The sequence below is a fragment of the Porites lutea genome, chromosome 5 (assembly GCF_958299795.1).
Source record: "Porites lutea chromosome 5, jaPorLute2.1, whole genome shotgun sequence".
Lineage (NCBI taxonomy): Eukaryota > Metazoa > Cnidaria > Anthozoa > Scleractinia > Poritidae > Porites > Porites lutea.
This window is the reverse complement of record NC_133205.1, coordinates 17835533-17847044: the sequence shown is the minus strand read 5'-3', so window position 1 is coordinate 17847044 and position 11512 is coordinate 17835533. Positions and strand designations below refer to the sequence as shown.

General features: G+C 41.4%; 1 protein-coding gene across 2 annotated transcripts in view; it reads left to right on the top strand.

The window, feature by feature from the left end:
• The window catches only part of LOC140938459 (dynamin-1-like), a 30850-nt gene extending 20821 nt beyond the window's left edge, over positions 1-10029 (top strand). Inside the window, exons 16-23 of one of the 2 annotated variants that reach the window (XM_073387933.1) lie at positions 7-38; positions 1868-1977; positions 2576-2705; positions 3304-3447; positions 3959-4015; positions 6924-7108; positions 7521-7643; positions 8507-10029. In XM_073387933.1, the coding sequence (XP_073244034.1) occupies positions 7-38; positions 1868-1977; positions 2576-2705; positions 3304-3447; positions 3959-4015; positions 6924-7108; positions 7521-7643; positions 8507-8582 (857 nt within the window). In that variant the 3' untranslated portion in view covers positions 8583-10029. The remainder of the gene's footprint in view (positions 1-6; positions 39-1867; positions 1978-2575; positions 2706-3303; positions 3448-3958; positions 4016-6923; positions 7109-7520; positions 7644-8506) is intronic. The other variant, XM_073387934.1, reaches the window with a different exon arrangement.
• The last annotated feature ends 1483 nt before the right edge of the window (positions 10030-11512 follow it).

Sequence of the window (11512 nt, the reverse complement as noted above, 5' to 3'; positions counted from 1 at the left end):
TTTTAGCCGAAACTCTTTCCTGGTACAAGGACGATGAGGTAGGTTTCAAACTTATTAAAGAAACCTGAGGTCATGTTACAGGGCACGTTTCAGGGATGAAATGAAAAGACAAATCTTTTTGTGTGTGGTTATACTTCTGAAGTAGGGAAACGCAAACTATTTTTGCGGGTAATATGTCCCCTTAACATGTGGCAGTTCAAATTACTGTCAGTTTTTTTGCGGGTAATATGTCCCCTTAACATGTGGCAGTTCAAATTACTGTCAGTTAAGCAAAATGTTGAGAGGCCGTTTTTACGGTTGTACAGTGCTTCTCTGCAACGCTTTCAAGCGTAATTTGGCCAGTCAGAGGCAGAATTCTGTCTCCCCGCTAAACGTCCCTGTGACATGCCTGTTTTGCGTGTGCTTGCTGTTACAAGTGGCTTCGGCGTGTCCTGCAGTATGACCGAGCGTGTTTATAGAGCGTATTCACATGACGTCGCTGCGGCCATGTTGGTCTACCAAGAAAATCCTGTGGGAGTTGAACTCTTTCCTTATGTAAATGCTTTCTTTTATTCCAATGAATTTGCACAGATGCTGGCCACCTCAGCGTGCAAAGAAAGTAATGTCCGATAGCCCGGGGCTAGTGGATTTTGCTATGGGGCTAGTAAATTCTGTTTTTAACTTGCTTGACGGGCAAGTGATATTTTTTGAGCAATTGGAATAACAGAAGAACTGTGAAATCAATTCTGCTGGTCAAAAAGCTTTTGGGGCGAGTTGAAATGATGTCTGCGCTAGTAAATGCTAGCTTCAGCTTGCCCGAATGGCAAGCTGTAAAAATGATATTCTTCGCACCCTGCACCTGAGTCAATACGCTCTATTCTTCTAGAACGCGCCACTTTAGAAGCGATCACGGGACTGGTGCCGAACGCGTCGGTCAGCTATTGGCCAGTTATTTTTCATGTCCCCATTTCCAGCCCCAGAAGTCTTTGCAAACGTTTTTCCGACCCAGCTTCCCTCCCCGTTTCTTATTGCGTTCTAAGACACGTCACGGGTCTGGGGAGAATATAGGAACTGCCAGGGAGCGTTCTAATTGGTTTAGCGAAAGAAGGTAAACACACATGGCTTGTTTGGTCGGTCTAGCGGACGCGGGAGGGAAAGCAAACTTGCTTTTGAGGACATCCATTTTCAGCATTCCCCATTAGTTGTACAAACATTAGAACGTCGTTTTAGTGGGCGCGTGTTTAATACCGGCAGTTGTTTTGGTCCCAAAGATGCTACACCTCATCATCAGTTTAACGAGTTCGATTCACGGACAGTTCTCTTGGCCCGAGAGATACCAAACACCGTAAACTCCTATCTATAGCATGGGCATCAATTTTAACTACAAAGATGATCGTGGGGGAGGTGCCCGAAAGGTTGGTAGAGCTAGATCCGAAGCCGAGAGCAACGCGTAACGATGACAACCCTGTGAGTGGCAACCACCCGGGTACCTTAACACTGCTAACCAGTGTAACCTAGAGTTCTTACCATATACTTACCAACGGGACGAAAGGGAGCAAACAAGCACGATCAACGAGAAGCAACGTGAACGTAATGGACTGACCTCTGCCGCAAAGCTGTAAAACCCAAAGGCCCTTACGGAGCCATAGGACGCCGCCGAATATCACAAGCGAGAGACTGCTGGCCAGCATTGTCTCGAGTTTAACTTAGTCTAAATTTCATTAAGCCCTATGTAAAGTGGACCCTTTAGTACCAATATTAAAGTCTGACTCTATTTGCAGCGGAAAGGGTGACAGAGTCTGTCTGCTCTCAGCTAAACTATGAAACAAATAGCGTATAGCCAGGTTCTGGGAAAACCCTTTGATGTTTTATATTGTATTCGAACCAGGAAAAAGAACAAAAGTATCAGTTAAGATTGGATGGCGTACGATTGCGTGATGCCGAAGCAGGATTCATTTCGCGCAAGCATGGTTTTGCTATCTTCAATCCGGATCAGAAGTGAGTCTTACTGATTTAAAGTGTTTTCAACGTGATCTTGATAAGTTCGACGAATGCTTGTTTATTGAACAAAGCGACCTTGAGCCTGTGGAACTACTGTCACAGTCGTCTGTCGTAATTGTTCACCTTCTGATACGTGGCTTAAATGGTCCCTCTTACTGATTTAACTCTCAGCATGATGTTCATGTGAACAACACAATGAGATGGTCAATATTTTATACCTGAAACTGCGCAGATGAGTCAAGAATTGTAGTGTGGAATTTCTCTCTCACAGATTTGCTTCATTTATGGCGCGAAGTGTGAGTTAAGCTTTGGTAGTCGTTATTGACGGTGTATAATCTGGGACTGAGATTGTACAAGACAAATAAACAGTCCCTGTTGAATTTTACGATTCCGCGCCTCCAGAATATCTTAAAGTAGAACCATCTAAGGTGCCAAAAAAGTGTAGAAATCATTTCAAACAGTGGTTTGCACTAGCATGATTATCAGTGTCAAATTAAGTGAAAAACAACTGTCTCAAACGTTTGTGGGAATTGAACTGGAAAAAAAATGTATCTAGTGTATTTTACAATTAACTTGACCTGTCACATTGCCTTAGAAACCTTTTTAAAGATTACAAAAGTCTGGAGCTGACTGGAGAAAATCAAGACGTCGTGGATAGTTGGAAGGCTTCTTTTTTACGCGCTGGGGTCTACCCAGAAAGGGAATCTTCAGATGATAAAAGTCTGGTGAGTTCCATGTCTTATTATTGATGGCGTTTGAGAGGGGTTAAAACAAACACGTGATGAAATATGAGGTGGTAATGTGGGCAATTTTAAAGTGGTTGATGCAGTTTTGTGCTGACATAACATTGGCCGATGCGGAAAATACCATAATATTCTTTGTACTGCCGTTTCGGTAGTGCGTCATGTAAACCTGGCTTTGCTTTATCTTTTTTTCTTTTCGAAGATAATAACGACAATCATACCGTCGAACGGAACATAGTTTAACATTGCTCGCGTAACCTACGGATCAGTCAGTTGTTTGTTTGCGCTGATTTCCAAAAATTGATTGTAAGTTTTAAGCCATAGAGAAGACCGTGAGTACCAACGTATAATGATCCACGTGATCTAGCGAGGCTCAAAATAGATCTTTTTTCTCTTTTCTCAGTTAAAAGAAAGCCCCTGAAAAATCTGTGTGGGGCAGCTGAAATGGTGTCACAGAAGAGAGTTGGATGAGAGACCATTACTGCTCCTTTCGGACGCAATTACCTTAAAACCGTTAATGCATTTCGCGTTTTTCTTCCTTATCATTGTCGCATTAACTTTTTGTATTTTTTGTTCTCAGCAAGGTGAGATAGGTACCCTGGACCCTCAGCTGGAACGACAAGTGGAAACTATACGAACCCTGGCCGATTCTTACATCAAGATTGTCAGCAAGACAATACGGGATCTAGTGCCTAAGACTGTAATGTTCTTTGTCATTAACAACGTAAGCTGCCTTCCTTACTATACTTGAATACGATGATGTCATACATAATTCCGGTAAAAGATGCTATCGTATTTCCGCGTGGACAGACGAAAGCGATATGAATACGCTACTTGTGGACGCGTATGTTGTCGAAAACGGAAAACAGTTCTCCGTTTTCAAAAATTTCCGCCCGATACGAGTACACAAGGCCTGAAGTTTGACCTGCCTCCTTCAGTGCTAGTTACAAATCTACCGTTAGGTTTCTTGTAACTAACAGTCAAGAAGGCAGAAGTCTCTGCCGAAAAATGCTTGCTAAATTAAGATCTGTTGTTTGTAACTTGTCGACCCGCTGCTGCGTACACCTTTTACTTTAATTACAGGTCAAATCACACAGTTTACAAAAGGCTGACTTGCTAACTGAATGGTGGGTGGGTGAGCGAGTATGGGGATGGATAATTGCAGATACTGAACTGTTCCCCTCAGGGGTGACAACCGTAAGTGAATGTCTTGTTTGCTGTGTCTTACATTACAGGTAAAAGATTTTATTGGCCAAGAGTTGCTAGCACATTTATATTCGACTGGAAATCAGGTGAGAGAAAGTTGAGAACAGCTTTGATTCGCGTTTGAAATACGTTTGGTGGATTAGTATTTTTCCCTGGAATTGTGTTCAGGTATTTAATGTACTCACTCCTCAGACACATCTGAAAAACGTAGAATTCAGTGGTAAAATGAGGAGGAGGCAGCGTGGCCGAGTGGTTTGAGCGCCGGACTTGCATTTCGGAGGCCCCAAGTTCAAGTCCCGCCCTGACCGAAAGCTGGATTTGTTCACGGTAGTCCCGAGTTCAAATCCTCGGCCATGCTTGTAAATAGCCAGCTGGTTTGCCTCCGGCCAGTTGGGATTCTGAACTCTGTTAAGTAGGCTTTTGTACATTATGCTAGCATTTTTCGAGCATTTTAGTGAGGCAAAAGCATTGAACATTATTCGAGCATTTTAGTGGCATTTTCCCCGGAAAATTAATTTTTCCGAGATAATAAAATAGAAATTAACTTTTTTCAGGAGCCCATGCCCCATGAGCTCCTCCTTTTTTAAACAAAATGAAGACTAAAATTCAAAATTCACAAAAAACCCTTATACAGCTGGTTTTTTTGGCTGTATTTATGAACTTGTACACGTTGTCGTTGTCACTTGCAACACTTGCACGTTTTTGTAAGTGTAAACTTTGAAATTAATTAAAAAAAACCGTTTGTATAATGAGCATTATCCGAGCATTTTAGTGACTTTTTTGGGGAGACCGAGCATTTTAGTGGGAAAAATGGAGCATTAAGGTGGAGCATTTTAGAAGGGAAGTAAAAGCATAATGTACAAAAGCCTGCTGTTAAGTTCATATTTGTTTTAGGCATTTGCTCGGCCCCACTAGCATAAGTGCTATAAATACTGCCGAGGGTAAATAACGGAATTATTATCATTATTATTATTATTATTATTATAAAAGTATGATGAGAAACAGTTGCGGTGAAAGTGCTCCTTCAAATGTCCGAAATTTAAGGCTTTGTTGACCCTATACCGAATACCTTTTCGTGACGTCACGAAAAGCTCTTTGGTATAGTATGAACACCAATGCGATGTGTGACTCGCCACTTTAGAGATGAGCGCGGCGCAGCTTCGCTCCATTACAGAAATGGCGCCGATATTACCGTTCTTATGTGTGAATAGAAGCCCTATCTGGTATGGTTTTCATGCCAGCGATGCAAGTGCTATCCGGTATAGTGTGAACTATACTATAGGTGCTAGCCTGGTTACTGTTAACCGTCTCGAAGTCAAAAATAACCTACTTAGTATGTGTAATAAAATGGTGACGAGTGAAATTAGGGAATAATTTCACGCGCGTTTTGAAATTATTAGGATTTGGACAAAACGCAAGTGAAATTATTCCCTAATTTCACGAGTATACCATTTGATTACCTATTAAAATCATGGGTGACGAATTACGTTAGCAATCTTGGATTTTTGACATGTTTATCCTGGATCGTATCGATCGAGAACTCCATTCTCTCAAATGTTTAGACCTTAAATTTGGCTTATAAAGTTCAGAATTTTTCAGACTTTTTCTGCAAAATACCTGTTAGAATCCTTCTTGATGTTCTCTTGTGTGTTCAGCTTTTCTAAAGTGTCTTTTTGTGCCCTGACATCTTTATTCATGGCATTTTAAAACTTCGTCGCCATCTTGACACTGAGACGTACGGAAGGGTTGCCATGGCAATTTTGTAATTTCACATGTGAAATTACAAATAAACGCTGAAATTTCGCGCCAAAATTAAGGAGTAATTCGTCACCTATGATATTACGGAGGAAACTAGCAACTTCTTTATAGCTATAGCAGAACCTCGATAACCGGAGCTCCGATAACTCGAATTCCCCGCTAACTCGAACTAAATTTCCTTTCCCTTGATCAAAATTTCACTGAAATTTACCCCGATGACTTGAATTCCCCGCTAACTCGAAATGTTTTTCGTTTCCCTTCAGAGTTCGAGTTACCGGGGTTCTACCGTATATGTACGGTAATTTAATCTCACCTGTGTTTCCTCGTCTTAAGTTTTAGATTCTAGGAATGTTACGAAACCACAAGGAAGACGGTAGTGAAGGCGTGTGCTTGAGAGTGAATTCACGTTCTTTCAATCTTCATCGCCATTATTTCAATTCCGTTTTGAATTCTGCTGCGAAATCCAAGTTCAAAAATAGAGAAAAAATGCGTCTTCTTGTGTTCACATTTCCATTGACAATACATCTCATTAAGAAATATCACCCCGTATTTTTGCACGGGACAGAAAAGAAATGTACCAAAATTTGTGCTGCACGTGCAGAGTAGTTGTTTTGTACAAGTTGATGGTTTATAATGACGTAAACACAGCGACAAAATTTGTCTTTTAAATCTACTTCCTAAGATTCAACTTATGGAGAATGCGCTTACATTTTGATAACCGTAGTCGGGTAGACTAATGACGATGAAATTTGAAAGAATGCGAATACATATTATAAATACCGTTTTCCCTCCCGTCTCCGCCTTAGGCCCAGGCCATACGTTGAACTTTTCATGAGAAGAACCAAACTTAGTGAGTTAAATTCATGAAAAATGCGACGTCTGCCTCAGTTAAGTTCGTCTGAGCAAGTTTGGATCGTCCAACTCGTTCTATCCGTCTGCTTCGGGCGGACAGACAGAACGTCTGAAGATCGTCTCCGGGACAAACGTCGATTGTCACATGCGACGAACTAGACTTATAACTTAAAAATTTGTACGATAATAGGGCCATTTATACGAGGAAAAATAAGACGCGTCTTGTACATAAGACGCGTCTTAAATAAGATCATCTAGACCCTGAGACAAGAGGGGGTCTCCCAAAAAAAATTTTTCGGCTTCAGTTTGGTATAAAAGTAAGGTGGGAGGGATGGGTCCCCCAGGATCCGCCACTGGTGTTAATTATGACTGTTCATGACTCAGAATGACCTGATGCAAGAAAGCGAGGCCGAAATAACTCGCCGCGAGGAGATGCTGCGCATGTTTCACAGCTTAAAAGAAGCTCTACGGATAATCGGCGAGATAGACGCCACCACCATTACCACAGCACTGCCGCCGCCTGTGGATACGGGAGACCTGGACTCAAATGACTCATACAAACCTCCAAGGTTTGACAAATAGTTTTCTCTTGAAATAGACTTTTTACTCAAATCCTTCTGTTGCTGCCAAACATATGTGAGGACCGCACACTCGATTAAAAAAACTACCTTACAAGTTTGGTACGTTACAGAAAATCCATTTTTCAACCAAACATCGTCATGTTACGCTCCCAGCCCGGATCCTTTCCCCTCCCAGGTTCGCCCAGGTTGAGTTTGATCGTACGCTGATTTCCCAAAGAGGTGGAAAAAATTTTTTTTTTTTTTAATGTGTGTATATGCTCCCTTTTTGTTGTTGTTGTTGTGTGTTTTATTGCTCCGACTTAAAAGAGACGCGAAATGGTTTATAGGCAATATCTGGCAACATTTTATAGTACTTGTAAGAACATTTCCAGTACACTTATAATTGTTTTTCTTTCTTAAGGGGAAGCAGACAGCCGCCCCCACCTCGACCGTCCTCGGGTGCAAATCCCACACCACCCTCACGCCCTTCTCGTCCCGTCCCTAGCGTGCCATCAAGACCAGACGGTACTCCAACTGTACCAAGGTAAGCAGTGCATATTTTACCACGCTCAAATGATTGACAAATCAGTATTCTCGTGTATTCACCGAGTCGTTCAAAGCTGGGTTAAGATAACCCAGGGTTAGTGAAAAATTTGAATTTAGATATGAATGCTCAAGAAGCAAGTTCAGTTTAATTCTTTTTGTCTACAATTTGATGATTAGATGCTCTAAAAAGAATACAGAAAATTATCCGAGAAAATGCTTTTGAACTAAAAAAACAGAAATCCGGATTAAAATTTAACCCCGGGTTAGCGCTAATCAGCCTTCGAAAAAGGCTATCGAACAACCGGGCCCAGGTTCAAAATTCACCATCACATCTCTGTCATTGCGCATAAGCAAATATCGACATTCTTGTCCTAGCACAAGGTTCGTAAAAGAGTACGCAGGATGTAGTTATAGGAACCTTGTTTAGAGGTCTTAGCTGCCACGAGTCTTCCTGTAACTCAGTGGTAGAGCATCTGGACTAGTAACCAGAGGGTTATAGGGTCGCGCTCGGATTTATTCTTCCGAGCTACTTGTGTCATTGATTAAAAAAAATCGTCTTTCTCGAAGCAAAATACTCCAAAGCTAAGGTTGAATGAATGAGTATACTTAAATCGTAATGTACTGCGAACTTTAACAGCAGTCAGGATGAAAATAGGTTGCATCTCTTTGGACTCCGATGCCTTTTAGATGTCCATAAGAGCGAATACTTGAAAATGATATACCTTCTTCCACACATAGCAGTAACTTGTTGACGAGAGCCAACATTTTACGGGTCGTTCCACAGGTCAATAAAAAATGATCTGATGTGAAATGCGTCTGATGTGTAACGTTTTTGTTCTTTTTGTGTCTGTTTCGCCACAGGAGACCCAATGCACCAGCAAAGCCAGCTCCTCCGCCTCCAGTACCTGGTCGGCCACCTGTGCCCTCAAGACCTTAAATATCAGCTGTGTCTTTGCAGTTCATAATATGGAACATAAAGCCTGGTCCCAGTTATTCAAAAGGTGGATAACGCTCTCCACTCGATAAACCTCTATCCGGTGGATATTGTTATCCCAGTTGGTTTCCCTAATACTTATCGGGTGGATCGTGATTTATCCGATGGATAGCGCTATCCAGCCCTTGAACAACTGGGACCTAGTTTCCGTATAAACGTCGGGATCGTCTATATCGCCCCGTATTTTTGGGACGATAGAGACGACTATCCAACTATCCGACTAGCATATGTAGAAACGTTAGTTCTGTCCAATTGCACCATAGGTGCGCTTGGTCGTCTCAATCATCTTTGCAAATATTTTAAAAATTCTCTTAGGATACCCGGATTTGAATAATAAATTCTATTTTCTCCCGAGCCAGCCAATCAGAGCACGCTAACCACTGAGCAGTTTTTAGTAGTCCGTATACCATTCGTAAGATCTTTCTAATCGTTATTCCACTTCCTTCCCTACATCTTTCTTGAATTAAATAGTACCTAATGGCCAGCAACTCTCAGTTTAACTAGGTTTTGCGGATCGGTGAAAACGAGAAGAAAGCAATGAAAACAAAACAAAAAGCACATCCTAACAAGAAATATTTTACGCCAATGTTGTTCTCGTATTCTCAAATTTAATTGTCGGGACAAATGGAGGTTATTTTTATAAATAGTTACAAGGTGGAAGTTGTTGAACGAATTCTTTTTAGGTTAGTACTTCTTTTGCAATGGTGAACAAGATTGACTAGTACAGAAGTTCGGGCTTCCGCGACAACAAAGGCTTGACGCGATTCAGAGAGAGCCTCCTCTTCACCTTCCTAAAATGATGCTCTGCCAGCAGGGTGAAGGTTGCATCGTCAACATAATCATTTTGCAGATACTACTGCGTCTCTTATTTCTCTTCAAAGTTACCGGGGTGGCATTAAACGCCAGGGCGCTCTCGCACAGTGCACCTTATTAGACTGGTATAGTAACAATTATTGTGATTAAAGTGGCCCAATGATAAACAACCTTTTGGTTTTTCATAAATGGAAATATACGTATACCAAAAAAACAAATTATCTTTAAACACACTTAACCGATTTAGCCCGCGAAGAAATGATGAATTCAGGTCTTCAGCAATTTTGCATGAAAACAAGATTGTCTCTCATTTTGTCATGCTAAACTCTTTAGGAAGGTAAAAAATGCTGTTGCCCTTTTGTGGTTTAACCCTTCTGATTCTTAGGAGAGTAGTTAAGTTTTCCCTTCTCCTTCGACAAATTACCACAGTACCTCCTCTGTCTCTTTTCTTTTCCAATGCCAGCCGATTCCATCAAATCATTTTGTCGAGTTTTGCTGGCCTTGTACAAGCATGGCAACAACATGTAAATAGATATAACAATGCAGGAATAATTAAAGTGAATATTGGCGTAGTTAATACCGGTTTACGTAGTTATTTTTGTTCCGCCGTGTGTGCTACCAAAATCGTCAAATACCACTCCTAAACGAGATCCTTTATATGGCAGTCTCCCCCGGGATACTGCTCCACCATATTAGGGAGCTTAAGCAACAGTGTTTTCAGCGACGGACGTCAACCGGAAGTGGACTTTTTGCATCATTGGGCAGTGGTTGGTTCAAAATCTCCGGTAAATCGTCTTTATAAGAGAAAAGAATCTTAGCAATACAAATTTGTTGGCGTCAAGAAATATGAAAGGGAAGAAAACCTCACTTCCGGTTGACGTGTGTATTTTCTCGGATAGGCCCCATGCCTCCCTCAAGTTCGCCCCTTAGGAAACAAGAGGAAAACTGGGCCGAGTTAACTTTTGCAAAGACTTCTGGGACTATTTCTAGGGACAAGGGGGGGGGGGGGGGGGGAATAGCCAATAATTGATCGGCGCTTCCCCTGTACGATCCCAGAAACAGCCTTATTAAAAACGGTAACCGGAAAACGGTAGGCCCGTTTTCAACGCACGTCACTAGTGACTGATCCTGTGGCACTTCATGTTCATTCTCAGGGGCACCCAGACGGAAATTTTGAGAAAAAGACCTAAAAACAACAACAATGCATGAAAAAAGCTTTCTGATTAAGCATTATTGGAGATTGCTGGGAAGAAAGTATCTGTTGCTCACTCCCAGCAAGACTGATGGAAGAGTTCCCAGCCAACAAGGTGTACCTTCAACCCACAACCTGCAACCTGGTATACTGGGAGGTTTTACCGGGTGTGGTCGATTGAAAGTGCATTTCACCCGGTCAGTGGAGGGGGCGGAAAGGTCCGACGCCAGAAACGGCGGATCAACAAAGATTGCGGAGAATCCAGAAACTGAGCTCTTACCAAAACTGCTTTCCATTTATTGAAAATTTGGTTCAAATTTTTGTCGCTCGATAAATTTATCCCATTCCCTTTCCCCTTATCTAACGTTTATCATGAAGGCCAATGGAACTCACATTTCCTTCGAAAAAACTCTAACGAGGGGACTACTTTTTTGACCTTTCGCTTATTCTTGGGAATATTCCAGTGAAACTACTTAGAAACATCTAGTGTTCATTAATTTACCTTTAAGGAACCTATAATTACAATTAAAAGTTGTCATTTCGTCCTGTGATAGTATTCCTTTTACATCCCAATCAAAATTTTTGGAATGTTTTTGTCAATGAAAAGCCCCATGCAAGCGTTTCGCATGTGTTGTGTGTTTTTTCTGTATGTTATTGTATTTCTTTTCTTTTCTTTTTGTTATGTAATTTAATGTCGCCTTTATCAAGTTTTGTCCTGCCTAGATTAGCATAATAGCTATTTGCGGGGCATAAAGTATTGTAAACTTTATAGTTTTGTTAATAAATACACTTGTAATAGTTGACAATACAGCTGCCCCCGCTCTGTATATTATCGGTCAATAGTATTCTTGCTCGTTGTGTAGCTCTT